General features: G+C 52.8%; 1 protein-coding gene across 4 annotated transcripts; it reads right to left on the reverse strand.

Annotated features, from left to right (window-relative positions):
* Positions 1-27,129, reverse strand: POLA2 (DNA polymerase alpha 2, accessory subunit). 4 transcript variants are annotated; one of them, XM_029957435.1, is made up of 19 exons: positions 26,877-27,129; positions 26,270-26,568; positions 23,105-23,229; positions 22,562-22,653; positions 21,815-21,872; positions 17,529-17,635; positions 15,139-15,332; positions 13,974-14,062; positions 12,494-12,649; positions 11,577-11,639; positions 10,789-10,831; positions 7,259-7,383; positions 6,943-6,993; positions 6,159-6,232; positions 3,054-3,162; positions 2,431-2,537; positions 1,451-1,510; positions 1,071-1,197; positions 1-456 (listed from the first exon to the last, which is right to left on the reverse strand). In XM_029957435.1, the coding sequence occupies exons 2-19, from the start codon at positions 26,346-26,348 to the stop codon at positions 304-306; spliced, it is 1,812 nt and encodes a 603-aa protein (XP_029813295.1). In that variant the 5' UTR covers positions 26,349-26,568; positions 26,877-27,129; the 3' UTR covers positions 1-303. The 4 variants fall into 4 exon arrangements, with proteins under 4 accessions (XP_029813295.1, XP_029813294.1, XP_029813296.1 ...); XM_029957434.1 differs by lacking the exon at positions 26,877-27,129 and adding an exon at positions 26,662-26,712; XM_029957436.1 differs by lacking the exon at positions 26,877-27,129 and having other exon boundaries at positions 6,943-6,981; positions 26,270-26,716.
* Between the last annotated feature and the right edge of the window lie 311 nt (positions 27,130-27,440).

The following is a 27,440-nucleotide window of genomic DNA, read 5'->3' on the forward strand; positions in this document are numbered from 1 at the left end:
TTCTCAGAATTTACTTTTATTTCTCCCAAAGCTGTCTCCGTGTCTGGTCCAGGTAGAAAAAATCACAAGGCCACCTTGCGTTTTCAGAGCTCGCGGAGTCCACTGCCTGTTTGCTCTAGACTGTGTGTCCTTGAGGCAGTAGTGGCTTTCTTCCAGAGAGAAGCTCAGCTCCGAGTCAGGGTCCAGCCGCACGAGGCCTTGGCCGCCAGGCCACCTCTCCTCCAGCCCCGCCGCCTGTTTCCTCCCCGGGCGACGGCTAGGCTCTTGTGTGAGGGCCGTGCGACGGGGAGGGCGGGCGTCCCCTCAGATCCTGACCACCTGAACGGCAGCACACGGACTCCGCGTCCCCTCCCTGTTTGCGGTCCGCTGCCCCCTGAGGAGGAGTCGGCCGAAGGTGCCCCCCACCTGCCCTTTGGTGAGGCGCCCGGGGTTCACGCAGATGCAGCCGAGGACGTCCTGGGGGAGAGGGGAGGCGCCGGCGTGAGAAGTCTGGAATGGCCTAACCGTCGGACCCCAGGGAGGGCTTTACAAGATGGGAAGGACCCATCTAGTCTGATCTGTTAACTGATTGGCGGAAAACCTTGAGTTCCTTGGGGGCTTCGGAAACAACGAAAAAAGGGACAAACCTGACCTGGGGGCTGCTCTCCAGCGTGGGCGCAAATGTTGACCTCCTGAGAGGAACAGGCTCTGGGTGGGCAGGAGGGGGACTGGTTGGGTGGCGGGCGGCAGAGATGAGAAAGAGCCAAGGGGCTGAAATGCCCTTGGGGGTCACAGGCGAATGCAGGGGGCGGGGTGGGGTGGGGGGGCCAGTGCACGGGTGAAACCTCTCCAGGTCGCCCGACACGGCCCCACGCAACTGCCGTTTGAGGGCCTTCCTGCCGGGCCCCGGGCTGGGCCGGCAGCGCCATGCTCTGGGCTGCTGGGGAGCAGCGGGGGATGCCTTTTACTTAAACGTTTTACTAACAAACAGGGCCACCGTCCCCAGCATGGAGGGCAATGACTGGTGGTCCAGACGGGCAAGCCACAGGGCGGTTCTGGCATCTCTGGGAAGAAGCAGGGTCTGAACCTACCTTCACGAAGTATTTCAGCTCTGACGGGATAATGAAGACGTCTGGGGTGACAGGCAGCTGTGCATAGGTGTAGAAGTTCTCATAGTCAATGGCCATGTCTTCCTGGGGAGGGTAGAGCGGGTAGTAGCTACAGAGACGGAGAGAAACCGTCAGCAGCGGCTGGTCTGGGCCCCCCTTCCCACATGGCTTCCCTCTGTGCGTCCCTGCTCTTAGAGGGTCCTGCCCGCTCCTCTGGGTTCGGGGGACAGAATGCGGGCTTGTCAGGATGGCGTGGAGCTCCCTGGGAGGGGCCCAAGGAAGGCGCTGCCCATCAAATCGGTCAGAGCTCCGGACCCCGAAGCATGGCCTTTGTGGTCCGTTATTCCAGCGAGTGGGCTCACCTCCTCTGGGTCAGAATGTGCTTGAGGATTCGGCTGAGTCTGTCTGAAGTTCCGGAAGAACTGGGGAAGGAAGAGAAGCAAGAAACGGAATGCAGAGCCCTGTTTTTCAGCTTCTGTTTCTCTCTGGGGAGGACTCGATTTAATAAACTAGCGGGTAACGACATGGCCCGCAGGCGCAGTGATGGGAGGGTACCTTGGGAAAGTTCAAAGACCCACCCACGAATAGCTCAGTCTGTTTCCACCTAAGAAGGGGAGCCGGCCAACAGGCTGTGAAGGGAAAGGGCGGGCATCCCTTGTGACAAGACCATGGTGGGCTGGTGGCTGGAACCATGGTGTGCAAGAATGGGCGAGGGGTGCCTTGGTGGCTCAGTTGGTTAAGCATCCGGCTTCGGCTCAGGTCATGATCTCACGGTTCGTGGGTTCGAGCCCCGCGTCGGGCTCTGTGCTGACCGCTAGCTCTGAGCCTGGAGCCTGCTTCGGATTCTGTGTCTCCCTTTCTCTCTGACCCTCCCCTGCTCGCGCTGTCTCTCTCTGTCTCTCAAAAATAAATAAAAAACAAAACAACAAAAAAAGAATGGGCGAGGGGCCCACCAGTGTGTAGCGGCATGCAGGCGGGGTGACCCCCACCGTGCCCAACACCCGAACTACTTCACACTCCTTCCAGCCACGGGGGATCTGAACCCCCGGACCTATGCTCAGTGGGGGCCGTCTCTCTGCAGAGCGACGCCCTGCTCTGGTACAGAGGCTGTCCTTTCCAGGAGCCTCCTGCTTCATCCTCCCTGAGCGGGGACACCCACTCCTGCTTAGGTCACGGAGGTGGGAGGAGAAGGAAAGTAGGTGAGCTTCTAGAATTATACAAAAAGTGCAAAGACGTGGCTCCTCCGGGGTCTCCGACACGGCAAATGACCGCTAGCAGAAACCCATGGGTCCAGGGGCCGGAGAGCCAGCGTCCTGCCCGCTGGCCCGGAGCTGCTCCTCACCTGCTGATCTCCTCGGCCCCCATGTGGAACAGCAGATCCGTGGACGTCAGGCCGAAGACCACTCCGTTCAGGGAGAGGCTGCAGGGCTCAGACACGAACCGCACTCGCTAGGTTGAAGGGGCGAGACAAGCATTTGTGCACCAAAGCTAGGGACTCCTTCCCCGTGAAAGTGGGGGGGTCTCCCAGGGCTGGGGAGACCACCAAAAGGGGGACCCAACCAACAGAGAATAGATCACAAATACATTTGCTTGTTAAAAAGAGAATCTTAAGGGGCGCCTGGCGGGGCTCAGTCTGGTCAAGTGTCTGACTTCAGCTCAGGCCATGACCTTGCAGTTCACCAGTTCGAGGCCCACCTCTGGCTCTGTGCTGACAGCTCAGAGCCTGGAACCTGCTTCGGATTTGGTGGCTCTTTCTCTCTCTGCCCCTCCCACGCTTGCTCTCTGTCTCTGTCTCTCTCTCAAAAATAAAGAAACATTAAAAAAAATTTAAAAATAAAAGAGAAGCTTAAGATTCAGGCCCTATCCATGACCCCAAAAGGCCCCCCTGGCTCACGGGGCAGAGCTGGGTCCCCCGGGGCACCTCAGATTCAGGCTGCCCGCCGCTCAGGGAAGGGATGCTGGTACCTTTACGTCTTCTCGAGGCAGATCAGAGTAGGTGAAGGGTGGCTGTGGGTACACGGGCTCGTGGTGCACGTCCCTCAGCGACGGGACAAAGACGAGGTGGGAGCCGGAGCTATTGTGTCAAAAGCGTGTCAGAAGAGGGAGAGAAATGAGTGCAGTTGAGTTAGAACAGCTGGGCGACAGACTGAAGATGTCACAGCCGGACACAAGCGCCCGCGTCCAGGGAGGAACGTCAGAACGGAATTCTAGCAGGAGAGGTGCTGTTTCCCGTGGGCGCCGTGAGCAGAGGACGGTTCATTCTCATCTCCGCCCTTCTACCCGGACGAGGCCCCGGTCACCCGGGACGAGCCTCCTCCTAGCCCTGCGTGAGGCTCCGCTGGGGACAGCACGGGCCCGTCTGGTAGAAAAGGGGGGAGACGTTGGGATATAGAAAATCTAGAAAGACAATGTTTGGACACAGCACGGGCCCGTTTGGTAGAAAAGGGGGAAGATGTTGGGATATAGAAAATCTAGAAAGACAATGTTTAGCTAGAGCTGGACCCGAAGTTCTGAGTCTTCATGCTACGCAAAGGGACGTGGCCTTGGGCCTTAGTCTCCCCGACGGGGGCTCGTTCCCAGGGAGAGGCGGGCACCGCTGACGGGCTCCACACGTGGCCTCTCCCGTTCGGGGATCGCACTACACCTCCCGACAGAACGCTGGGTCCGAATTACGACGACGGAGACAGGAACTCCTTGAGAGGGACAGGGATAACGCGCTGGGCCGTCCCCGTGCCTCTCCCGTGGGGAAGCGAGGCCCCAAGCTGTTCTCAGCAATCGCCTTGCCAAAATGACGGGACTATTTAACAGCAACAGCAGAAGCATGGATTTCCTCGGACGGAGGCGGAAGGGGGGAATCTCTAGGGTACAACATGTCATCGAAGAAAACCCTGGAACTCTGGGACCCAACTGCTCATCCTCCTCAGGAATGCAAAAGAGGAAAAGGGTGGGAAAAAAATCCGGTTTTCTTGGTTCCCTCAGCCGGGCTTGGCAGCGGGGCCTATTATAAACCGCACGGTGCAAAGTGCCACTTTGGGGGCATGTTCAAAAGCCACCAATAGCACTCAGGGCCAGCTCCCTCTCTTGCTTACACTGGATGGCCTTCCCAGACGCAGGAACAGGGATACGGTATTGGTGACCGTGGTCCCATCCGTCCCTTGTTTGCCCAGAGTGTCAACTGAGACTTTTACAACAGATCATGAGGAACTTGAGACCACACGCACTTTGCACATCACAGTCTCTCTGACGTGGACCAGCGCACTGTCCTTTCTCAAGGCCGCGGGGACCTGAATGGGACTCGCCGTGCTCCAGACCCAGGGGCTCAGGCTGTGGTGGACACAATGGGGATGTGCAGCTGGCCCCGCTGTTCCGCGAAGGTTCTGGAACAGCAACAGTTAAGGAGAAAACGGCCCCTCCCTCTCAGTCACGAAGGGGCGTAGGGGGAGGGATCGGAAAGAAAATTCCAACTATGCTGAGCGCTGCGCAGCCCTCAGGCGTCACGGTGGGTGGGTCCCCGCGGCCCTGCTCTCTGTGGAAGGGGCGCTTCCTCAACAGTTCTGGCTTTTACTGATAAATTGGCTCTGTGCTCCGCGTTTCTGAGCGCTCAGGATATAAATCCCCCCAACGGGGAGTCGCTGACCCCTTATATACAGTCCGGGGAACGGGGAGGCGGCCCCCTGCCCCGAGACGCACGCTGGCTGCAGATGAAAGTGCCTGGCGGCGCCGGGCGCTCACCCCACAGTGACAATGCCCCCTTTGTTCTTTGTTTGTCCCACTGCTGTCACCACCATACGGGGCGAGGAACCAAACACAACCTGATGTCACAGGGACAGCACCCAGCCCTCCGGGGCACGGCTATGCAGGCCCTTGCCCATCCCCAGGGAACTGAACTGAACAAGGACACCAGCCCTGTTGCCGGCTGTCGGGGTGCAGTGGGGGGTCATCTCAGAGGAGGAGCACTGGGCGCTCTCCGGGTCTGATGAACTCGGCCAGGGTCCCCACCAACGTGGGAGGCAAGAGGGCAGGCACTGGTATGACCTTCATTTGCGGAAGCGAGGGGGGCAGGGAAGACCCATCGCACTCGGGCGGTCACGGGCCCGACTCGAGGCCCCTGACTGGCAGGTTAAGTGAGTGGGTGCTCCGCCCCATCCCCGAGGCCTACCACGCTGGCCATGCTGCCCATACAGGAAGGTAGTATTACGACTAATTGACTCCGGGATCAGTTCTCACGGCGGATGGGCGGAGGATTGTACATCTTGTTTCGAGAACCACCTTTGTTACAGACTCGTTTTTTAAAAGCTTGGCCTCAGGAATGTGTTCTTATGAGCTCGGCTACCGGCGAGCAAATCCCCAGGGGAGACGACCCGTCACCTTCGCCAATTCCTTCCAAACCCTGGCGCTGCCAGGGCAGGGACAGGCAGTGAGGAGGTCAGCTTCCTGAGCAGCTTCCTACACGCAGCCCTGGACTCTTCCTGGCACAGTGCCCTTTCTCTCAAATTAGAGCCGCTCATCCCTTTCATTACCACTGTGACCTCTCACGGTCCCTTCCCCTTGGTCTCTGGCGAAGATCCAAGGTCCCACCCTCTCGGGAGTTTCTACCAACAGCTTCCGGCCTGTCGGCAGTGCCCCTCGAAACCCGGGGAAGCTTCAACTCCGGGGAAGGACTTGGGCTCACCCCCAAAACAATCACTCGAGCAGCAAGATGTTTGGGGCCCCTGGGGGTTTTGTTGGGTAACTCATCACACTTCTCGGAATCAGCTGGGAAGATTCCCATGGAATGAGTTTACACAAAAGTGAGCGAGAAAAAGGAAGGAAGTAAAAGAGCAAGCGAGGGAAGAGCGAAAGTCTACGCAGCCTTTCCCTGTCAAGTGTGTTTATCTTTGCGTTTTACAGAGATGCCTCTTAACCCGGCGTCGGTGCACTCGAGGGTCAAGAGTTGGATGCGATCTCTGTGGCTCCCGGGGAGGAAGCGGGGAGGGGCTACCATTGCTTTGCAACCGGTTCAGCTTCTTCCTGGGAGGCCCCGGAGACACTGGGCAGCTTAAGGTTCTGCCCGACATTCTGAATTCTGACCTTCGTGTCCCTTCGATAACGGTCCGCAGACACTGCTTGAAGACGTCTTCAAATGGACTCGTCAGCAGACAGTTCTGCAGGAGAAGAAGGGCAGACGGCCTTTACTCACCTGCCTAACAGATGGGAAGACCCAGGGGCCAAGCTGTTGAGCGAGGAGCTGGAAGGGGATACAAAGACGGTAGAGACGCGTCTCTGTCCTCACGGAGCGGAGTCTGCTGGGGGACAGGAGAGGAGAGGGGGGAGGAATTCATCCTCTAGAATATAAGCTGAGCAAAAGACGAAAAGGAAAATCGCCTCAAAATCCTTTCAGTGGAAGGCACAATATCCAGAGACAAAGGGTAGGAGGTACCAACTCTTGGCCACCGGGAGATGCCCTGGAAAGGGCCATTTGTTTTCTGCATCAAGGGACAGCATGACGTGGGTCACGGAGCTGAGGGCGGTGGCCTGGAGGGGCGCTTTCACCCGTGCAGCTCCACGACCCACGGACACCCACATCCAAGCTAGCGCATGGTGTCTCCACGTCCAGTGTCACAAGGGGCCACCAGGACTCACAGATTTGAATTTCCCTCCCCTAGCTTCCAAATGGCTTTGTGTGCTGGGGAAGTAAGACTTCACATCCCGTATCTTTGTACCGATGCCCTGCCGCAATGTTTTTCCGCTCAGCCACAGGGATTGATTTAGGTTTGTTACAGACGCAGCATAAACTCCAAAATCTGGAAGTAACAGGGAGGGCTCAACGGAACGCAAGATTCCAGCCCCTGCCCACCCCAGCCCTGTCACTTACCTCAACCTGTTCATGCTTCGCATCCAAAAAAGGTCCAAACTGCAAACAGGCCCGAGGGGAGAGAAACAAAGGTGTCAGAACCACACAGTGTCCGTGAGCACCTTCACACGCCCTCCTGCCCGGGGTCCATCTGTCCCTCCAAGGCCGCACGTGGAGCCCGGGACAGGTAGCAGATGGGGTGGGGGTGCCCAGCTGTGACCCTGGTTGGAGGCAGGCTGCCTCCTACAACACTTGGCCTTTTTCCAAGGTCTCCCCCCCAGTTTTCCCATTGCCCCCCCCAACCCCCCAGCAAAACTGTCCCAGGAGAGCTACCTACCAGGATGCAGACATCTGGCCGGTCACGGTTGATGATGGCAATTAGATCGAGCAGGGGGTCGTAGGTGATGCTGTCAGAGGTGGTGTATGGCCCGCAGGCCACCAGGACCATGGTTTGCCCAAAACCTAAGAAAGGATCATAAGGTGTTGACTAGAAGAAAATGGAATGGTGCAGAAGGAACAATTACGGAAAAAAACACCACAGGATTCAATTGAGAGTCTCCCTCTGTGTGCAACTCTGGGAATCCAAGAATAACATCTCCTTCCCATCCTCAGAGAATATTCCATCAGCTGCCAGGGACCGGGAAGCACGCGAATAACCAGAGTCCTGACCGGCAGTTTGCTAGCAGCGCACGTGCGCGATGGGAGGAAGCACAATCAGGAGAGAAGTGATCAAGGTGAGGTTTGCTTACACGCTTCCTTCCTCTATTTTTTATTGTGGTAAAATACATACCACATAAAATTGACCACCTTAACCATTTTTAAGTGTACATTTCAGTGGCAATAAATCCAGAATGCTGTGCAACCATCACTGCCATCCATTCCCAGAACTCTGTTCATCTTGTCAAACTGAAACTCTGTTCCCCCTAAACACCAACTCCCCCTCCCCGGCCTATGACTTTGGCCGCTCTAAGTACCTCATGTAAGTGGAATCATACAATATTTATCTTTTTGTGACTGGTTTATTTCACTCTGCTTATGCTCTAAGTAGGATTTTCCGGGGGCAAGGGTGAGGCGGTCTCCCGGAGCGTGTGGTTTGCGTGTGCTTGGTGTGAGGGGACATCTGTGGCCCAGTGTGGCTGCAGAATGTGGTCCAGGGAGGAGTCTAGAGAGACAGGCTGGGTGTGAGGCTCAGAATGTGATTTCCATGTGAGGGGCACGGTGTGGTGTCTGGCCACCTTCACGCACTGCCCTTTTCCTCCCGGCACTGGAGTCAGGGGGGTGGGGGGCACTGCAGATTAGGTGTACTGTTGTCCCCTAGCCCGGAGACAGACGTCTGACTAGTTTAAGCCATCCATACTCTTCTCTCTGGTTCTGGAATCTCGAGGTGAACTGTCCAAGAACAGAAAAAGGGACGGGGGCACCTGGGTGGCTCAGTTGGTTAAGCAGCCGACTTCAGCTCAGGTCATGATCTCACAGTTCGTGGGTTCAAGCCCCGTGTCGGGCTCTGTGCTGACAGCTAGTTCAGAGCCTGGAGCCTGCTTCAGATTCTGTGTCTCCCTTTCTCTCTGACCCTCCCCTGCTCGTGCTATCTCTCTGTCTCTCAAAAATAAATAAAAATAAAAAAATAAAAAAAAGAAAAAGGGACGGAGCTGACCTACTCCAGCCAGAGGTAGTGGGTGCGACAGTTGGGGATTTCCTGCCAGCCGGACACCTCGAGTTGTGAGGCTGTTCCCTGATTTAAGTCTCCATTCCTGGCCACCTGTCCTATCCATGAGCCAGCTCCGTCTCCCCTACCAAATTCTCTTTTTAAGTTAGTCTGCACCAGGTTCTGGAGCTCACACTGACAAAACCCAACAAATATCCCTGAGTCTTAACGTCTTTTAGCTTCCTGTGGCTGTTGTGACAGTGATCACAAACTTAGTGGCTCAAAAACAACACAGGTTTATTATCACAGGTCTGGAGGTCAGAAGTCCTAAAACCAGGCTTGGCAGGACTGTGTTCCTTCTGAAGCCTCCAGATGAGAACTCTTTCCTTGCCTTTTCCGGCTTCTAGAAGCCGTCTGGCATTCTTCGGTTCATGTACCTTCCTCTGATGCTGGTAGCCTACGATTTCTCTCTGACTCGGATCATTCTGCCCCCCCCCCCCCTTAGCAAGACCCTTGTGATTGCACTGGGCCCACCTGGTCAGTCCAGGCTAACCCCCCACTCAGGATTCTTAAGCATATCTGCAAAGTCCCTTTTGCCACATAAAGTGACATACACATTCCAGGGACTGGGGGCGGGGGGGGCATTACTTGTCTCCCAGAGCAGGAGCCCCATGAAATGAGATCGAGAGCTCAGGAAGGAGAGGAAGTTCCATGCAGTGACAGGGCAGGGGACAGAGTGAAATCCGGTTCTGAGGAGCCTACAGGCGGTGTAAACCCTGGAGTAAATAGCAAGTGGCAGCTGGACGAGGCCCAGGTCTTATTCTGTCTCCATGAGTGCCCGGCTCAACCCCTTGGTCAAAAATGTTTGTTAATAACCATTCGACTGCTTCCAGAAGCTTCCCTGGCACACGGCAGGGGCGCTGGGCATCTCGTGTCAATTTCGTTTCACCACCTGAAGTGGATCTAATGTCACCAAACTACTGTTGCCAGAAGCACCTATCTTCTGATACGATGTGCGAGGTCATAATCTCCTAAACTGCATTCTTGGTTCTAGGTCGCCTCCAGGAATGACCTCACACGCTACCAACGCACACAGGGGGGCGACAATACCTGGTGTCAGCCACCTCATTGGGAGTCCTCAACAGTCTTCTGCTTTGCTTTCAGAAATGCTTTGAATTACTTTGAAGCGGTCTGCTAACATTTCTTTTTGTCCCTTCCCCTCTAGATTAGTTATCCAACGACTCTAGGCTTCCTGGGAAATTTGTCTAATTTTTTAAAAAATGTTTTAATTGTATTTAAATCCAAGTTAGTTAACAAACTGCAGTAGTGATTTCAGGAGGAGACTTTAGTGACTTATCACTTACATATGATGCCAACCAGTGTCCTCCTTAATGCCCCCCCCCCCCGCAAACCAGTTTGTTCTCTGTGTTTAAGAGTCTCGTACGGTTGGCCTCCCTCCCTGTTCATATTTTTCCTTCCCTTCCTCTATGTTTTGTTTCTTAAATTCATCTAATTTTAAGTAAACTTGTTATTTTGGAATAACTTCGGAAACATAGGAAAGTTGTGAAGACAGCACCAAGTTCATGTATATACCTTTCCCCCGCGGCCCACGAAGCAGACCTCCCGACTGTGGTGCATTTGTCAAAACGTAGGGATTAACACTGGTTTATTACTCGCAGCTCCTGACTTTATTTGGGGTGTTACTAGCTTTTCCACTAATGTCTTCCAGGGTCCCACAGTGCATTCAAAGAAATTCCTTTATATAAACGATTCCTATTTCTCCTCTCATTAAGTAACTTCCAGATACAAATGGCCTCTTGTAGCCAGAACCCAGGTGGCAAGGCTCACCGGGCTCGGAACCTGGCCTTCCACGAAGCGCCCATGGGCCACCAATCTGCCGTCACCCCTGACCTCTGCAGGGTGCTCCCCTGGCCTCCGCAGGGTGCTCCCCAGAGGCCTCTGCAGGGTGCTCCCCGGCAGCCTCTGCAGGGTGCTCCCCTGGCCTCCGCAGGGTGCTCCCCTGCAGGGTGCTCCCCTGGCCTCCACGGGGTGCTCCCCGGCAGCCTCTGCAGGGTGCTCCCCGGCAGCCTCTGCAGGATGCTCCCCTGGCCTCCACAGGGTGCTCCCCGGCAGCCTCCGCAGTTTTGTCAGGGCCTGACGAACCTGGACCCTCGTCCACCATATTCACGGTTAGCAAAAACAATGTTTGGCCCCAGCCTTACCTTCATCCTCCTGGGTGGGCTGATAAAAGGGAAGCGGCAGCCCCTGAAAGACAGGAGAAAAGCTAAATTGAGGCCTTACCCCAGGTACCATCTTTGGTTAAAAAAAGGAGTGGCCCCAGAACGGGGTGCAGAGGGAGGGATAGCGTGTGCAGGTGGGGAGGGAGGGCGGTGGGGGAGGGCTGGGGTGCATAAGAAAGCAGCCTCAGTCTTGCTTCTCGGAGCTAAAATTAGCTCACAGATCTGAGGCACCTGCCATTCCTCTCCACGGCTCAGCGCGGCAAAGAAATCCGTGTGCTGGGAGGTCACGGCTAATCTCATAACAGGACATCCAGCGAAAAGCAGGAGCAAGACAGGCGCTTCCAGGACCGGTTGGCTAGGCCAGGGCCGGACGGCAGGGAGTCTTAGACTTTTGCTTGCACTGTATGAAAACTGGGGGGAGGATGATCCCCTCGAGCGGGGGCCGGTAACGCAGGGCCCCGGGGGCCCAGTCGGGCTACTGCCTGTGTTTTTCTGGCACACAGCCACACTCACGGGCTTCCGGGTCGCCTGTGGCGCTTTTGTGCCACAGCAGCAGAACTGAGTCATTGTGACAGAGACCATATGGCCTGTACATTAGCCCCAAGTACAGACACGGTTTGCTGGCCCCTGGCTTAGAGGCAGTTTCCCATTTTATACAGAATGAGAAGCAACTAGCTACGCTCTCAAAGAGGAGCAGCTTCTGGAAAGTCAGAACCGCACATACTGCACCTGCGCAGGGCGGGAGGGGGTTGGGGTGACCGCCAGGGTACCTCGTAGAGTTTGGTGGCAATAAACTTTCTACCCGTGGTGTTGATTCCTTCCATAATTACAACCTGGACGACAAGAAGCAGAACGGGACATAAATGATAGGTCAGCAATTAACTATTTTGATACAGTTAAAAATCACTAAGTATCGGGGTGCCTGGCTGGCTCGGTGGGTAGACCACGCGACCCTTGACTCTGGGGTTGTGGGTTTGAGCCCTGCGTTGGGGGTAGTTACGTAAAAAAAAAAAAAGAAAATTAGGTACTAAGTCCAGCTGTCCCATTTTGTGGTTGTAAATTGAGGGTACTTTTCTAGAAAACAAATTAAAGGGGCTGGGGAGCTGGGTGGCTCAGTCCATTAAGTGTCCAACTCTTGGTTTCGGCTCAGGTCATGATCTCATGGTTTGTGAGTCCAGAGTCCCATGTGCGGCTCTGCACTAACAGTGCAGAGTCAGCTTGGGATTCTCTCTCTCTCTCTCTCTCTCTCTCTCTGCCCTCCCCCACTCGTGCTCATATGCTCTCTTTCTCCCTTCCTCTCAAAATAAAAAAGAAAACAAATTAAGGGAGTTGTATTACTAATAATTACGCTCTATATGGATGACCTAATTTTTCATAACGATCCTATGAGGTAAGAATTGTTCTTCCTCTGTTAGGGGTGAGGACACTCTGGCTTCAAGAGGAAAAGGAATGTGGCCAGAATGACACACCTTGTGGGGTGGAGCTGGACCCTGGCAGCGGATCCCGGAGCCGAGGTCAGGGCATCGGGGGGAGGCTGGAATCCCCGTGCTCTCGGGCCTGGGCTCCAGCCACACCCCCTGGCACCGCAGGCTGAGAGTGACAGGCAGCTGGTAACAGAACGCTGTTCCCAGGCCACAGCCCACCCCACACACCACAAGGTAAACAGCCCACACGCACCCCATCTCACCTGCCCGGGAAACAGAGAATATTCTTTGAGCTCAGATAAATCCACTGGAATTTGAGCCCCTGAAGAATGTTCCCGGTCTCCCTCGAGAATCACGGACTTGCTGTTCAGCTTCCCGTTGGTATCACAGCCAATCTGGCCCAGCAGAGTGACAGGCTCCTACCGAAGGTGTAACACAAGAATGACAGTCTTTGGGACAGGAGCCCAAAACCTGAGGTCAACAGAATAAATCACAAGCAAATCCCAAACGGCAAATATTTTGGGGGGAGGCGGGGTGGCATCGTGGTGACAAGAATCATCCCTGCTCTCAGGGCAAAAGGACGAACACTCAACTGGCATTCAGTCAGTCTGTAGCCCCACCCCCACGCTTGAGCGCCTAAACTTGAGCATCTCAAGGGAAATGCGCACCCCAAGGCCGCCCGCCGCACCTCTGGAGAGGTGTAATTATTAATCACAGCTCCCGGAGCGCCCGGAACACCAGGCACTGGTCGGCAGGCGTACGTGTACTAACCTGTTTAATCTTCACAATGGCGGAGTGGATACTGTCATTGTACCCACTTTACAAACGGGAAAAATCAGCCCAACAGGTTACATAATTTAGTCAAGGTCAAGGAGTGGATAAAGTCTGGGTCTGAAGTTTGGCTCCCGAGCCAGATCTTTTTATTTTTTTAACAGTTTATTTTCAAATTGGTTTCCATGTTAACACCCAGTGCTCCTCCCCAGCCGAGGCAGATCCTTAACCGTATGCCGTATTGTCTCTTCACAGGAAGTTCTCTGACTTGAGCTGAAATTTCTCTCCCCAGGGCTTCCTCTGTCCTGTTCCCATTCCCGGCCGCTGAAGAAGTCTAATCTTTTCCCGTAAGATCCTGTGTCCCTCCTCCCCTCCACTGCTTCCTCCCAATTCCTCCCAAGCTTCCTTCCGTGACATGGTTTTGCATATTTTGCCCAACTGGCCAATCTTCTCTGAATGCAAACAATGACAGAGGTACCGTAAGGAATGTTCTAGAACACATTCCCCCATGGACTAAAAAGCGTTTTACAGAGAAAGCACTGGTCCGTATGCCAGATCAAATCACGATTAAAGATACTCCTGGCAACAGTTGGTCCATAAGGACAGAGACCAGACAGGGGTGGGCTGGGCGTCACCGTTTCTGGAAACCCTATCCGTGCCCTTGACCTCGTATCCTGATAACTGAATGCTTCTGTCTGCAGGAAATCTGCAGGGGGCCACCTGCCTTACCGCGAAAAGGAAAAGGCCTCCGTCTTTGAGTGCAAGACCCCAATCCAAGTGCAAAGAAAATGGCCATCTCTGGTCACAAAACCTGAGAACTTTTCTGCAGAAGGATTCATTTTATCAAGTTCGACCAAGACAGATATTCTAACTAGAATGTAGACAAGACGTAAAAAAGGAAGAAGGATGCCTGTTCCCCATCAGTTAAAAAGTCCAACAGTAATTGGGAAGGCCTAGTAGGACCATTCTTACCTGAGCGGCGGCCAGAACGGGACTAAACGCCTCAATCTGGTAATGCTCCTTGAGGTCACTGCCAAGTTCTTCTATCTTACAGGTCAGAACTGAAATCGCAGAGGGGAGAAAGCACCGTGTTTAGGACATGCCACTTGCCAAGCGGAGGAAATCCCGCACGCTGTAAGGTGTTAGTCCGTGATCTGACGGAAGCAGGAGGGTGTCCAGGATGTATTTCTAAGTGGCCTTCCATCTGGCCACATAGCGAGTGGCAGAGTCCCTGAGCGGCAGCTCGGGTCCCCACGACCCAGTCTTCCTTTCATGCTGTCATCGGTGAGGTTTAGGGGGAGCCAAGCCCAACCTGGAGCATCTTCTATTCTTTTTCTTTTTTTTGTAATTTTTTAATGTTGGTTTTTTTTTTTAATTATGTATTTTTTGAGAGAGAAAGAGACAGCAAGAGCAGGGGAGGGTCAGAGAGAGGAAGAGACACGGAATCCGAAGATAGGCTCCAGGCTCTGAGCTAACTGTCAGTAATAGAACCCGATGCAGGGCTCAAACCCACGAATGGTGAGATCAGGACCGAGCCAAAGTAGGCCGCTTCACTGAATGAGCCACCCAGGCGCTCTAATCTTCTATCCTTTACAAGGAAGAAGCTGTAAATGTCTTTGACCTTACTCGGCTTCTTTTACACAGCTCAAGTGGCTGTCACTGGGAAACGGCCAGGCACTTTTTCTTTAGCTCTTTTCTCAGTGACTTGGGAGAATGACTGACAGCCTCCCCTCCACTAATGGGCATCCGGAAAACGTCTAGCGACTCCCATGTTCAAAGGCAACTTTGGGGCTTGTTCTCTCAGCCTCGCTAAAGCTTTATACTCACTCTACGCCTTCCCAGGTAGTTTATAGTCTCCGGAACTTCTTTCTTTCTTTTCTCATAAATTTTTAAAAATATTTTATTTTTGAGAGATAGAGAGAGAGAGAGAGAGACAGACAGACAGGGAGGAGAGTGTGAGGGGGGAGGGGCAGAGAGAGAGGGAGACAGCAGGCTCCAGGCTCTGAGCTGTCAGCACAGAGCCTGATGTGGGACCTGAACCCATGAACCGTGAGATCATGACCTGAGCCAAAGCGGGACATTCAACGACTGAGCCACCCAGACACCCCTCCTGAATTTCAAAGGGAAAAACAATCACCTTCTCGAATGTCTGGAAGCTTCTGAAACATTGATTTGTAGCTCCCGGTTAGTGCCTCTGGACACCCCAAGACCTTCAGGCTGATGTTGCCGGCCCCTCCTCTTCCAGACCAAGACACTCCCTGTGCTGAGCCAAAGGAGGTGACCACTTCTCCTCGGTTACTTCTCGAGTTGTACTTCTGAGAGCGAGTAGCACTGATCGGAAGCAGAACAGACAAACGTTACTATGTTCATGTCTACAGAGAGAGGAAGAAAACGAGGTCGCCTTTGGGAAGCAGGGACTGGAGAAACATCAAGCCGGCCTCACATTGTATAAATCTAATCAGCTTAATGGGGTTGGACATACCCGGACCTTTAAGGAATTTCAGGAATGAGGGTAAGTTTAGACACAGAGCCAGATTTTAAAAAGTTTTCTCCTGGCTTAAAACGAAACAAAGCAGAACCAAACCAAACACTGAACTGATTAAAAAGCAAGTTTCAAGCACCGCTTTCTGTCTGACGATTTTTCAGCCCTTATGAGCCTGGCTAAGGATAGGCCTTAAGTTGCTGCCTACGTCTAATACCTCACGACGGAGTTGAAGGCAGACACCCCGATAAAACCCAGTGACAGGGACTAATCCACGTTCCCCAGTGTCCACGGAGGTGGAGAGGTAATGAATTCAGTCAGCTGGTGAACAAACATTCCCATTCTTCGAGGCTCAACGGACAAGTGCTCCTATTTCCATTCGCTGGCACGTAAACAAGAACACACGGAGGCTGCCGAACAGCCTGGGTGGCAGCGAGGCCCTCCGGTCCTCCGGCTGTGCACGCAGCTTACAAAGGGGTCGATTTCAAACGGTCTTCATGTAACACACCGGGGACCCTGCAGGAAGCAGTGTGACGTGGGCAACCTCGCGACCGGGACAATCAGTCCCCTTTTGACACCAGGCTACAGAAAATGAGCTCAATTAATGGTCTCGCTCTCCAGGGCCGCCTCTACCCGAGTAATTTAGAAGTTTACTTTCATAAATTACCAAACCAGTTTCTGACGTCAGCTTTATTATCGTGCGTTTAAAAAATGCCTAGGCAGCGCATCGCCGACTTCGCCAGGCTCCTCCTGGGGCAGCTCCATGGGCCTGCCATTGCCGCCGCCGGCCCTTTGAAGCCACGACATTTCGGGCGACTGCTTATTTAGAGATTATGACCGCTGTGGTAGTGCTGGTTCAGCTCATGAGAACCGTGTCTCCACACCAAGTTTCATTTATTTATTTATTTTAATGTTTATTTATTATTGAGACAGAGAGAAACAGAGCGTGAGTAGGGGAGGGGCAGAAAAAGAGGGAGACACAGAATCCGAAGCAGCTCCAGGCTCCGAGCTGTCAGCACAGAGCCCAACACGGGGCTCGAACCCACAAACTGTGAGATCATGACCTGAGCCAAAGCCGGACGCTTAACTGACTGAGCCACCCAGGCGCCCCACTACACCAAGTTTCAAAGATGCTCTTGGAAGTCTAGGAAGCTCACGGCCGAAACCCGAGAGCAGGAGTGGACCACGTTGGAGTTAACTGTCCACCAGAGGCCCAGGTCTGCTCATCTGAATGACTGTGATCATCTCCCTCCTCAAGAGAAGGAGCTGGCAAACCTTAAGCTCTGCTGAATCTAGAAGCCGTGATCCAAAGTACAGGTGGTGATCCCCGAGGGTCCGTACTTCCCTCAGTGGTTACTATGACTGTCCCTTAGCCTCATTCTGACGTGGCAACACCAAAGCCTTTCTCTGACTCGGCGGGGCCCCCGCCTATGGGATCCTCCAACAAGAGACAGGTCATTTATGGATTTCAAACAGCTCACACGTGATCTTTGTGGATTTACGCGTGGAGGTGGCAGCGGGGACCAAAATGCCAATTAAGTCCGCATAGATTCACAGTGACAGACAAGCAACTAGCTGTAACCTGAGAGAGGAGCCACATTAGGAACACAGAGACGTGCTTTTCTTTTTAAAAAACAAATACTTCAGCTGAAGAGAAGGAGGAGGAGGAGAAGAAACCCAACAACGCATAAACTAACAGAGGCAGGTGGAAGCCTATTTGTCTCTACTGGCAACGCTCCTGAGACCACAGGACTTCTGAATGGGTAGGTTGTTTTCCGCAGACGGTATCAGTTTCTGATCTAGGAAATGAGCCCCAGAAAAGTGGGTGGAAAGTGAGTTTCCTTCACTACTGGAAGACACGGTAATTTTCCACACAGGAAGCGAAGGCAGCGAGGGAGGGAGCAAAGAGGCTCCCCGGCCAGGCGCCGCAGAGGCACGCGTCCACCCCGTCTAATCGGGTCGCTCTGGATAGCCGGCCACCTGATGCCCAGAGAAAGTGGGGGGCACGCCTGCTGCCTGGCAGCTGGATTAGTGCTGACCCATACCTCGGAGAGAAACTCGACGGCGAGAGCAGCTGATGGGGGCTCCGGATAGACACCGTCCTTTTTGTCAGGGGGGTTTCTGGGGTGGTGATGACTCGCTTCTGAGAGCCCTAGGAACAAAACAGACACAGAATCTCAGGGACTGCAGATCCGAGTTGCTAGCTGAGCGTACACAGCCCCTTAGGAAGAGAAGCAGGGTGCCCGAATGCAGGGCACGAGGCGGGACTCGGCCGGTTCTGTTCTTAAGGCCCCATCTCCAAGCACAAGCCCACACGGACATCTGCAGCGGGATCCCCAAGATCCATCACTATCCTGTCCCCATTTTGAAGGCAATAATGAAAAAGTACTGACATTTCGCAGAACAAGACTGCCAAGCAGACAGTCTGTCCTGTCAAATCGTTCACGTGGTCACTCTTTCCCCACCACAGCTGCTGAGTTCTGCGACGCGGATGGCTTTGACCTGCGTGGACACGGCTTCCGCAGAAGGGACGGAACCACGTTACTATGCACTCCGGCAAAGTTCACTGCACATTTTCAACATCAGAGATGGGAACGACTCCAGGCAGATAACATGGCCGGGCTCATAGCTGGAGACTATTTAGCAAACGCCTCCCCGATGGGTCATTTCTGTTTTCTGGATTTTATTCATCAATAAGAATCCAAAGATAGGCCCAGGATGGAGGATGAAACCTGTAGCTCAGAGATCTATTGCTCCCCAAAGTCTAGAATAGCGACTGCGGCAGAGCAAAGACAAAACTCTTGCCGGGATCACAACCAGGAGGCCAGCTGGTGGCAGAGGCCTCTCTGCCCTTGGGCTCCTCCTGGCTGTGGATGGAAGACATGCCACCACGGCTGCCTGCTGGGGATGCCTGGGGACGGAACCCAAGGGGTAGACTATCATTAAGTAACCGGAATGGAAATTAGATTTTAAAAAGACCCTTATGCTGCGACCACTCTTTTTTTTCCCCCTCTGCTTCCTGCCCGCCACTGGAGAGCTATGGCCCAACCCATAATAACCATTGTTTAAAAATGTTTATTTTTCAGAGAAAGAGCATGAGCAGGGGAAGGGCAGAGAGAGAGGGAGACACAGAATCCAAAGCAGGCTCCAGGCTCTGAGCTGTCAGCACAGAGCCCGATGTAGGGGGTCAAACCCACAAACGGTGCGATCATGACCGGAGCTGAAGTCGGATGCTCAACCCAGGTGCTCCTACAATAGCCATTTTTTAACGGTATTTTAATAGTTTTCCAATAAAAAAAATAAATTCTAATATTTACAATCTTGGTTTAAATGTCTTTATCTGAATAGTACATTTGCTTTTTTTGCATTATATTATGAGCATTTTCCCATATTATCACACACGGTCCTCTTTAGTAGCTGCGTTCATTCAACTGCTATGTAATATTAACATAACTACTTCTCTGTGGCTGGATGTCTGGGATGCTCATAGTTTGGGGGGATTATAAACAATGCGGGGATGCCCCGGTTCATGCAGATAGCATCTCCCATAATTTGGATGATCTCCTTAGGCAAGTGGCTGACCAGGAAGAGTAACCGGACCAAAGGATGGATACGATTTTATGGTTTTGATATACTTTCTCAATCTATTTTCTTAAGTGACTCTTGTAATACACAGGCGCTGTCGAACTCTAGGGCCAAGGTGGTCTGGGAGTATGTCAAGAGAAAGTCAGTCTGTCTCCCAGGACGTGGCGAGAGGATGTCACTCTAGGAGACAATGCAGTCTCGTGGTCCTTGTCCTCAGCCCTCGCGGTGAATCTGATTGTGTCAACAGTCCAACGCCACGTATGCTTCTCGGGGATGCAGTCTAACCACGCTCACGAGATCTCTCCACACCACACGCCATATGCATTTGCAGCGAGGAACACAAGAGACCGAGGGCACCAGAGTCCCATATCCTGGGGTGAGCACATTCTCATACCACACAGAAACCCAGGTTATGGCCAAGGGTGCCTGCTAGCTTATTAATTTGCTAGAAACAGAACGCTGGCGGCACGGGAACTTCACATCCTCGGGCTAACACATCCTCGCCCTGTCAGGCAGGGTGTGAGGAAAGCCAGACGATAACCACAGGATTTATGGCGGGCACGGAGGCGAAAGAGCAGCTGTCAAGTGCCCAAGTCAGATAGTTCATGACGATAAACAAGGCCCTTGGAACATCCACCCCCTACAGCACAGGAACACCTGCCGTCAGACGCGACAAGGGCCTGGCAACCTCACTGTGGTTCTGTTCGTGCGCGAACGACCAAGGCTGGCACCGTGACGACTTTGTCAGGAGGCCACGGCTGTATTGCCCAACAATGAGCAAGCAGTTTCCTGTTCTACGTATTTAACATTTCTCTTGCTCAACCCATACGGTGTCTCCTCCGAGCTTCAGACACACTTCATATTGTTGGTTCATTTCAGTCCGACCCGCTCAACTCTGATTCCCTGGTCACCGAGTGTGATTCATAACTGAGCCCCCTAAATGCCTTCGTGGCAGAAATGGTGTCCTCGGTCGGATGTCTCCGTCGCTGGAAGGGTACATACTTCCGCACCAAGTCAAGTGAATCTGCATCTGATCTATGCATCAGTCTACCGAGAGCTGGTTACTAGGAGTCAGTCCCCAAGAACGTGGTCAACTCCGGACATACAGACAGAGCAGATAAATTCTGGAGCTGTGAGGCCATCAGTCAGATCGACACGCGGCAGCCCCACTGGGTGTCATGATGCTGGTTGGTCCTACCCAGGGAGCCAGGCGACCCTGCTTACCCAGAAGAGATGTCCTTCAACAACTACCAGTGTGCCAGGCCCCGGGCACACAGCAGTAAATAAAGCAGTGTGTCTGCAAGGACCTTCCGTTCTAGGGGAGGGAGGCAGACTCAAAACAAAGAAGCAAATACATGTCTTGTGGTAATAGGTTCCGCAGAGAAAAGCAGAGCAAAAGAAAACAGAGGGAAAGAGGAGAGGGCTTTGTTCTTATAGGCAGATTTGTTCCCTCAGACAGGGGGCATAGGAGGTGGGCACATGTGGGGTGTCTGAGGAGCACCAAGACCACCGGAGTGAGGAGAGGAGGGGAGACAAGGGAGTGGGGCTGACTCAGGACAGACCCTCACGCACCTTCCAGATGTGGTCAGGGAAGATGGGAGAGCCAGCGGAGAGCCGTGAGCAGGAAACCCCAGCCTGACTGGCATCCCACAGGAGCACGGAGCACCGACCGTTGTGTGAACTGCTTAGAGGCGGACAGAGCGAGAGAAGCCAGGACTGGAAGCCGCCCCGCTCGCTCGGGAGACGGCGCTGCTGCAGGCCTCGCTGTGACGGGTCCTGGGGGACAGGGGGACAGGGCCCGGATTCCGGGAGGAGGCCCGACAGGACCAGTGGAGGAGCTGGACGTGGGGCGTGATGGAGATGGAAGACCGGAGGTCTCGGGGTTCCTGGCCTGAACGAACGCAAGAACCAGGGAGATTTTTAGTAAGATGTGGGCTCTCGCACGAGCCCATCTCTAGGGGGAAAGTCAAGTGCTGATTTCAGAGCTCTTCAGTTTTAAGCGAAGGGAAATCGCAGAGGTCCACACAGTCTGTGGCATGCACCTGTTTGTGTCACAGCTCCGCGGGGCACGTTTCTAGCTTTCTGGCTCGCCACAGGCACACTGGACGACTCCCCTTCTTTCTCATGGCGTAACTTTGGAAAATGAAGGCTTGCTCCGTGTTTATTGAGTTTCTACACATTTATTTGAAGCTTCTTGAAGGCAGAGCCCAGCCATGCCCGTTTCATTCACCAGTGTTTACCCAGCGTCTAGTACAGTGCCCGGCATGCAGCAGCTGCTCAGTAAATGAATGAAAAGCATCCTGACTGTGTAACTGAGGAACCTGCAGCTCAGATAAAACAACCCGCGCAAGGCCACCTAGGGCTTTAGACTCAGGCTCTGAGGGCCACGCTCTTCCACTACCCTACCCTACCTCTTGCGAATAATCTATCACTAGAACTGGATTATTTGATTATAGGACTTCTACCCGGCACAACACTCTGTAACTTTTACAGAGAGTAATTATGGATACTGTATGTATAAACATTTCATGATCCGCTAATTGAAAACAAAAAAGCAGGACAGCTTCCTGGTCACAGGACGGCCATTACGTAAGCGCATCTATGCCTGTGATGGGAAAGGAAGACATGGTAGGAGCGCGTGGTTCTTCTTCTCCCTCAGAACTTCAAGGGTTGTGACAATGTTTTAGTGTTTTTAGGATAGAGAAAAATGCTACTTATAGAAAGCATTTGCAAACACTATACTCACCTTAGAGGGTGTGGTGTAAGAGTTCAGGAGGGTCTCTTCTTCTTCCTCCACTTCAATTCTAAAATCAGTGTTTAAGGAAAACAAACTTCCACTCGGAATCTAAGGCAATGGTTGACTGAATAAGAAATCTAAATAATAGGTACTTAAAAACAAATTATTTGAGGGAGAGAGAGGGAGAAAGAGAGAGAGAGAGAGAGAGAGAGAGAGAGAGAGAGAGAGAGAGAGAGAGAGAGAGAGAGAGAGAGAGAGAGAGAGAGAGAGAGAGAGAGCGCGCCTGCAAGAGGGGGAAAGGGGCAGAGGGAGAGAGAGAGGATCCCAAGCAGGCTCCATGCTCGGCACGGAGCCCGACGTGGGGACGTAGGGCTCGATCCCACAACCCTGGGATCATAACCTGAGCCCAAATCAAGAGTCAGATGCTCAACCAACTGAGCCACCCAGGAGCCCCGGTAGGTACTTCTTATGATTTGTTTTTATTTATTTTATTAAGTTTATTCATTTATTATTTCTGAGTGAGTGTGCGTGCACGCTCACACACAAGTGGGGGGAGGGGCAGAGAGAGAGAGAGGGAGGGAGACATCGAATCCAATGCAGGGCTCGAACCCACAAACCATGAGATCATGACCGGTGCTAAAGTCAGATGCTCCACTGACTGAGCCACCCAGGTGCCCCTGTTATTTGTTTTTAAATTACACAAATTATGAAACACAGCATGTGCCTGATGCAAAGACCTTCTGCAGAAAAGGATACAGCTCTTGGATGGAAACAATGTCTCTGGCTCCTGCGTGCCCCCCATCCCTGGAGGCTATGTGTGGGCCTTTGGGCAATCTTTTGCTCAGACACTGAGGAATAAAAGATAAGGAATATATTATTGCGTAGTCAAGTAACAGAGGAGGCGTTTTTCACAGCCATGAAGTAGTAACAGGTGTTCAAAACATCATCACATAGATCTAAAATTCCTCAAAGTAAGAATTAAGATGCATGATAGACTAAAAACAGAGAGTTACCCAATGACTGTCTCTAAGAACTTAATTCTAATGACAAAACCAATGATTTGTTGAAGACCCACCACCAGACACACACAGTGTTAGGGGATTTATACCCCCTCTCGTTTAATTCTTACAATAACTGTAAAAAATGTGGGTTCTCAGAACCACTAACAGATGAAGAAACGGAGGCTCAGAATCCAGACCTGATTCTAAAGCCCGTACTCTTCTCAACACATCACAACGCCTTACCTCAAGAGCAGAAATGGAGAAGTTCATGATTCGTTTCCTTCCGTGTTGTTCTTACCTCATGCTCAAAGGAGTTCAGGATCTCTGAGGTCAGGCGACCTTTCCCTGTGCTGGTGAGGAATGCTATAACCTCAGTGGCCATCTTCTCCTCATTCTGCCCATACAGAAGGCACAGCTCTACCACTGCAGGAAGGAAAATTGGACACGTAAGAACTCAGTTCATGTCTTGTAGCCTTCCCCTTGAAAAGTGGAAATAACCTTCTATTTATTCAATCAATATTTATTCAGCATCCACTAATCCCAGGCACTGTTCCAGGCAGGGGACCATAGCAGTGAACAAAACAGAAGAATCCTGGTGTCCACGAAGCTTACTACTGGAGACAGAAAACAAATAAGTAAAATCTGCAGCGTGCTAGATGGTTAAGTGTGCTGGGTAGAAAAATAAAGCTGGGGAAGGGATCAAGGGGGGGGGGGCAGGGGGTGGTAATTTTCAATAAATGATTAGGGCAGGCTTCATTGAGAAGGTGGCACTTGAGTGAAAACCGGAAGTGAGGCATGCAGTAATTCAGGGAAAGAGCTTTCAAGCAAAGATCCTGAGGTAGAAGCAAGATCGGTAGAAGCGAGATCAGCAAGGCCACTATGGCTGGAACGCGGGGAGGAAGGAGACAGAAGAGGAGTTGAAGGGTCAAAGGGGTGCAGATTGCCGGCCACTGTACTTACCCTGGTTAGTACTCTGAGCAACTTGGAAAATCACTAGAGTTTGGACAGAATAGTATCATGATCCAACTTCCACTGAACAGGATTACTCTGGATGCTGTGTTAAGCACAGACTAAAGGGGACAAGGGCAGATTCAGGGGGACCAATTATGAGAATCCAGGCAGGGCGCCTGGGCGGCTCAGTGGGTTAAGTGTCTGACTCCTGATTTGGGCTCAGGTCACCATCTCACGATCATGAGATCAATCCCCATGTTGGGCTCCATGCCAAGCGTGGAGCCTGCTTAAGACTCATTCTGTCTGTCTCTCAAAAAAAAAAAAAAAAAAAGAAGGAGAGAGAGAGAGAGAGAGAGAAAATTATGGCAAAATGCAGGTGAGAGTTGTTGATGGCTTGGATCAAGGCGGTGGCAGTGGAGATGGGGAAGAAGTGGTTGGACTCTAGATGGGAAGCATCCTGAGGATAAAATCAGTGGGATTTGCTGATGTAAAGAAAAAAAGGAGTCAAGGATGATGCTGTCTTCAGCCTGAGCACCCGGAAGGAAGGACAGCAGCAGAAGTACCAGGAGGACCAGGAGACCTACAGATATTTGGTTTTTAGACACACATAGATTGAGGCACCAATCAAACATCCAACCTGGATGGACCAGCCTGCAGTTTTGTAAGACATACACCTGGGAACCGTGAGCAGCACACGGGATAAAAAGCCAGCTGAGATCATAAGGGGCTCATCTGGGGCTCAGGACGAGCCTGAGAAGTGGTGACAGCCAAGGTAAGAAAACAACGAAGTGCAGTGTCTGAGAAGCTAAGAGGAAAACGTGTTTCAAAGAGGACATGACCATCAGATGCTGCTAATTTGAGATGAGGACTGAAAACTCACCACTGACTTTAGCGAGGTGAAGGTCAACTGGTGACCTTGAGAGGAGCAGCTTCAGCAAAGTGTTGGCGGGGAAAAAGCTTCCTGAAATGGGCTTAAGGAGGAACAAATTGAAGACAGCTAATATAGACAACCTTTTGAGGAGGTTTCGTGTAGCTGGGGAGGAGAGAATTGGAACGGGAGGGGTCAACAGAATGTTTTAAAAGCCGAGTAAGGGGGCGCCTGGGTGGCTCAGTCAGCAGAACATCAGACTCTTGTTTTTCTGCTCAGGTCACGATTTTATAATTCATGAGTTTTGGACCTCAAATCAGGCTCTGCACTAACAGCGCAGAGCCTGCTTGGGATTCTCTCTCTCCCCCTCACTCTCTTCCTATCCCCTGCTCTCTCTCTCTCTCAAAACAAACTTTTTTTTTAAGTGGAGCAAGAACCACATTCCTATGCTATTAAGGAAAAAAGACTCTCAGAGACAGAAGAATGGGAAATATGAAGAGTTTAGAATTACTGGGGTGATGTTCTTAAGAAGGTGAGAAAGAATGGGATCTAGGACTCAGCTGGAGGGTTTGGATTTTGCTACGAAGATGGAGAATTTATTCATTGCAATAGGACGGAAGGAGAGGTAGGTGGGAAGAGGGAATGGTGGAAGCTTACGAAGTTCGCACATTACTTCTATTTTCTTGGTGAACAAGAAGTTCATCAGCCTGAGTGGGACTGAATGATGTTAAACAAGGAGAAGGTGGCGAACAGTCATCCAGGACAAGCAGAGGGGGGTAGATCAGGGAAATATGGTCTGACCGGCAATGTTAGTCCCCCTGAGGTTAGTGATTATGAATTCAAAGCCTAGAGTTCCAACACCACTACCAAAGTACCTCTGTGAGATGGAAACAACACGCATTTTGGAAAAGAATGCACTGGGCATATAAACATGGAGTATTCTGGTATCTCGAGGTAAGTCAACATGTTTGCATTCTGGTTTTACATATTAAAAACAGCTCGTGCCCCAGAGCCTGACCTTTAACAGGGAGCACTGGACTTGAGGAAAGAAGGCTGGAGTTCTAGGACCAGCTCAGCTGGTCCCCTCGTCTGTTTCTCCCTCTATACACAGCTGACAAGCTCCCCAGAGCTCCTACCAAAGCTCAAATTCAGTTCTGGGAACCCAGCTCGAGGGATTCATATTTGCACAGACCACCAATGCCTCGCTGGGAAACCGCGGATCAGCAGCAGTTTAAAGCGGAAGCAGGAAAGGGAGGAGCCAGGAATAAAAAGCCACATTGCAAACCCGCCACATCTTTCGCTCGGTTCCAGAGGCTCAAATAATTTCCCAGCTCGTGCCACCGGGCCTAGTCTGAACCTGGCACGTCCCAAGTGCCCCTTTCTGAAACTGCGTTGATCTAAAGCTGCACTTCGTATTCTTATTTTTGAGTTGGGACCCAAGACCCCGCTGCAAACATTCCCAAGGCCCCACGTCCCAAATCGCAACACCTGGATTCACTCTTCATCTCCCACCCACCAAGAGGTCCGATCGGAGGGGGGGAGGAGCTTGGAAGGGCCCCCCCCTCTGGGTTCTACGTGACTCTCGGCACACTGGGCGCGAGCGTGAAGCTCCGCTGGGGTCCGGGGCGGAGGCGAGGGACTCACATTTCTCAGCCAGAGCCTCATCGCAATCCACGTCAAAGATCTGCAACTCCTCCACCAGGCGCTCGGCCGACACGCTCATGGTGACGCAGGGGGTGGGCGGCCGGGGGCCGGGCCCACCGAGCTCGGGCCGGAGTCCAAGGAACCCGCGGCGTGGAGATCGATGGGCAGGACGAGCTTCCCCCCGATCTTTCACCCTTCGGGAGACCGAGACGGAAGGGGGCCAAACAGCCCAAGCTCTCAGGCGATCAGAAGGTCCCAGGCACCAGTCACGGAGACTTTATTTTAACTGGGAGAAGCCCCTAAAAACCCGAAGGGAAGAAGCAGAAATCTCGTTAACTCGCTCTGGACTCCTGGGGAGAACGTACTGCTTCCTAAAAGTTACGGCGCAGCACCTCAACGACTGGAGCAAAACAGAACAGTCATGGAAAACCCGCCAAAAGGTTTGCAAGGAGGGCGCATGCGCGACACCGGGGCTCAACCCCGCCCCTTCCTCTCTGCTTCCTCCTCCACCTTCCCGGGCGCCGCGCGCGCTCGCGCGTCCAAGGGCGCGTGCGCACTAACGCCAACGCGCCTGCCCGCGCGCTCCCGGCCCGGCCCGGCGGGAGACCTCAGATGTGGCGGCTGCGCAGTTGCCTCTCGTAGGGCGCGGAAGGGGACCTCTGGCGCGGGGGCCCTCGACTCGCGTGATCGAAACCGTGTCGCCGTGCCGGCCGCGGTTGCTGTATTTCGGGCACCGCCTGCTGGGCGAAGGAAGCTCGGGGACGAAAGTTCGTCACCCTTTTGGGTCGTGCCTTGGTGCTCGGGCGCTGTTTGGGTATGCCCGCGAGGCTCCCAGAGCCTGGGCCAGCGCGGGTGAAGGAGGGAAGGTCGTACCTTCTCTGTCCCCGCCTCCAACCCTGCACTCGGTGTGCTGTCGCTTATCTTAAGAGGGTGGTTTCGTTAGGGAATCTGGTTGGTTATCGTCAGTGGTTATCAGCTTGGTCCCAGCCACAGCGATAGGTCCGTTTTCTAAATCTGGGGCATTTTGGGGAGGGGGGGAGGTGAAAAATGCCATAATTTTTTGAGCACTTTGGGCTTGGGTGCCTCTGGGTTTCAGAGTACAAGTTCCCAGTGGGCTACTGGAAGTTTAGGGGTGAGGATGGGTCACTAACGGGGAGAGTGTACAGGTAAA

Source organism: Suricata suricatta, chromosome 11 (genome assembly GCF_006229205.1).
Source record: "Suricata suricatta isolate VVHF042 chromosome 11, meerkat_22Aug2017_6uvM2_HiC, whole genome shotgun sequence".
NCBI lineage: Eukaryota > Metazoa > Chordata > Mammalia > Carnivora > Herpestidae > Suricata > Suricata suricatta.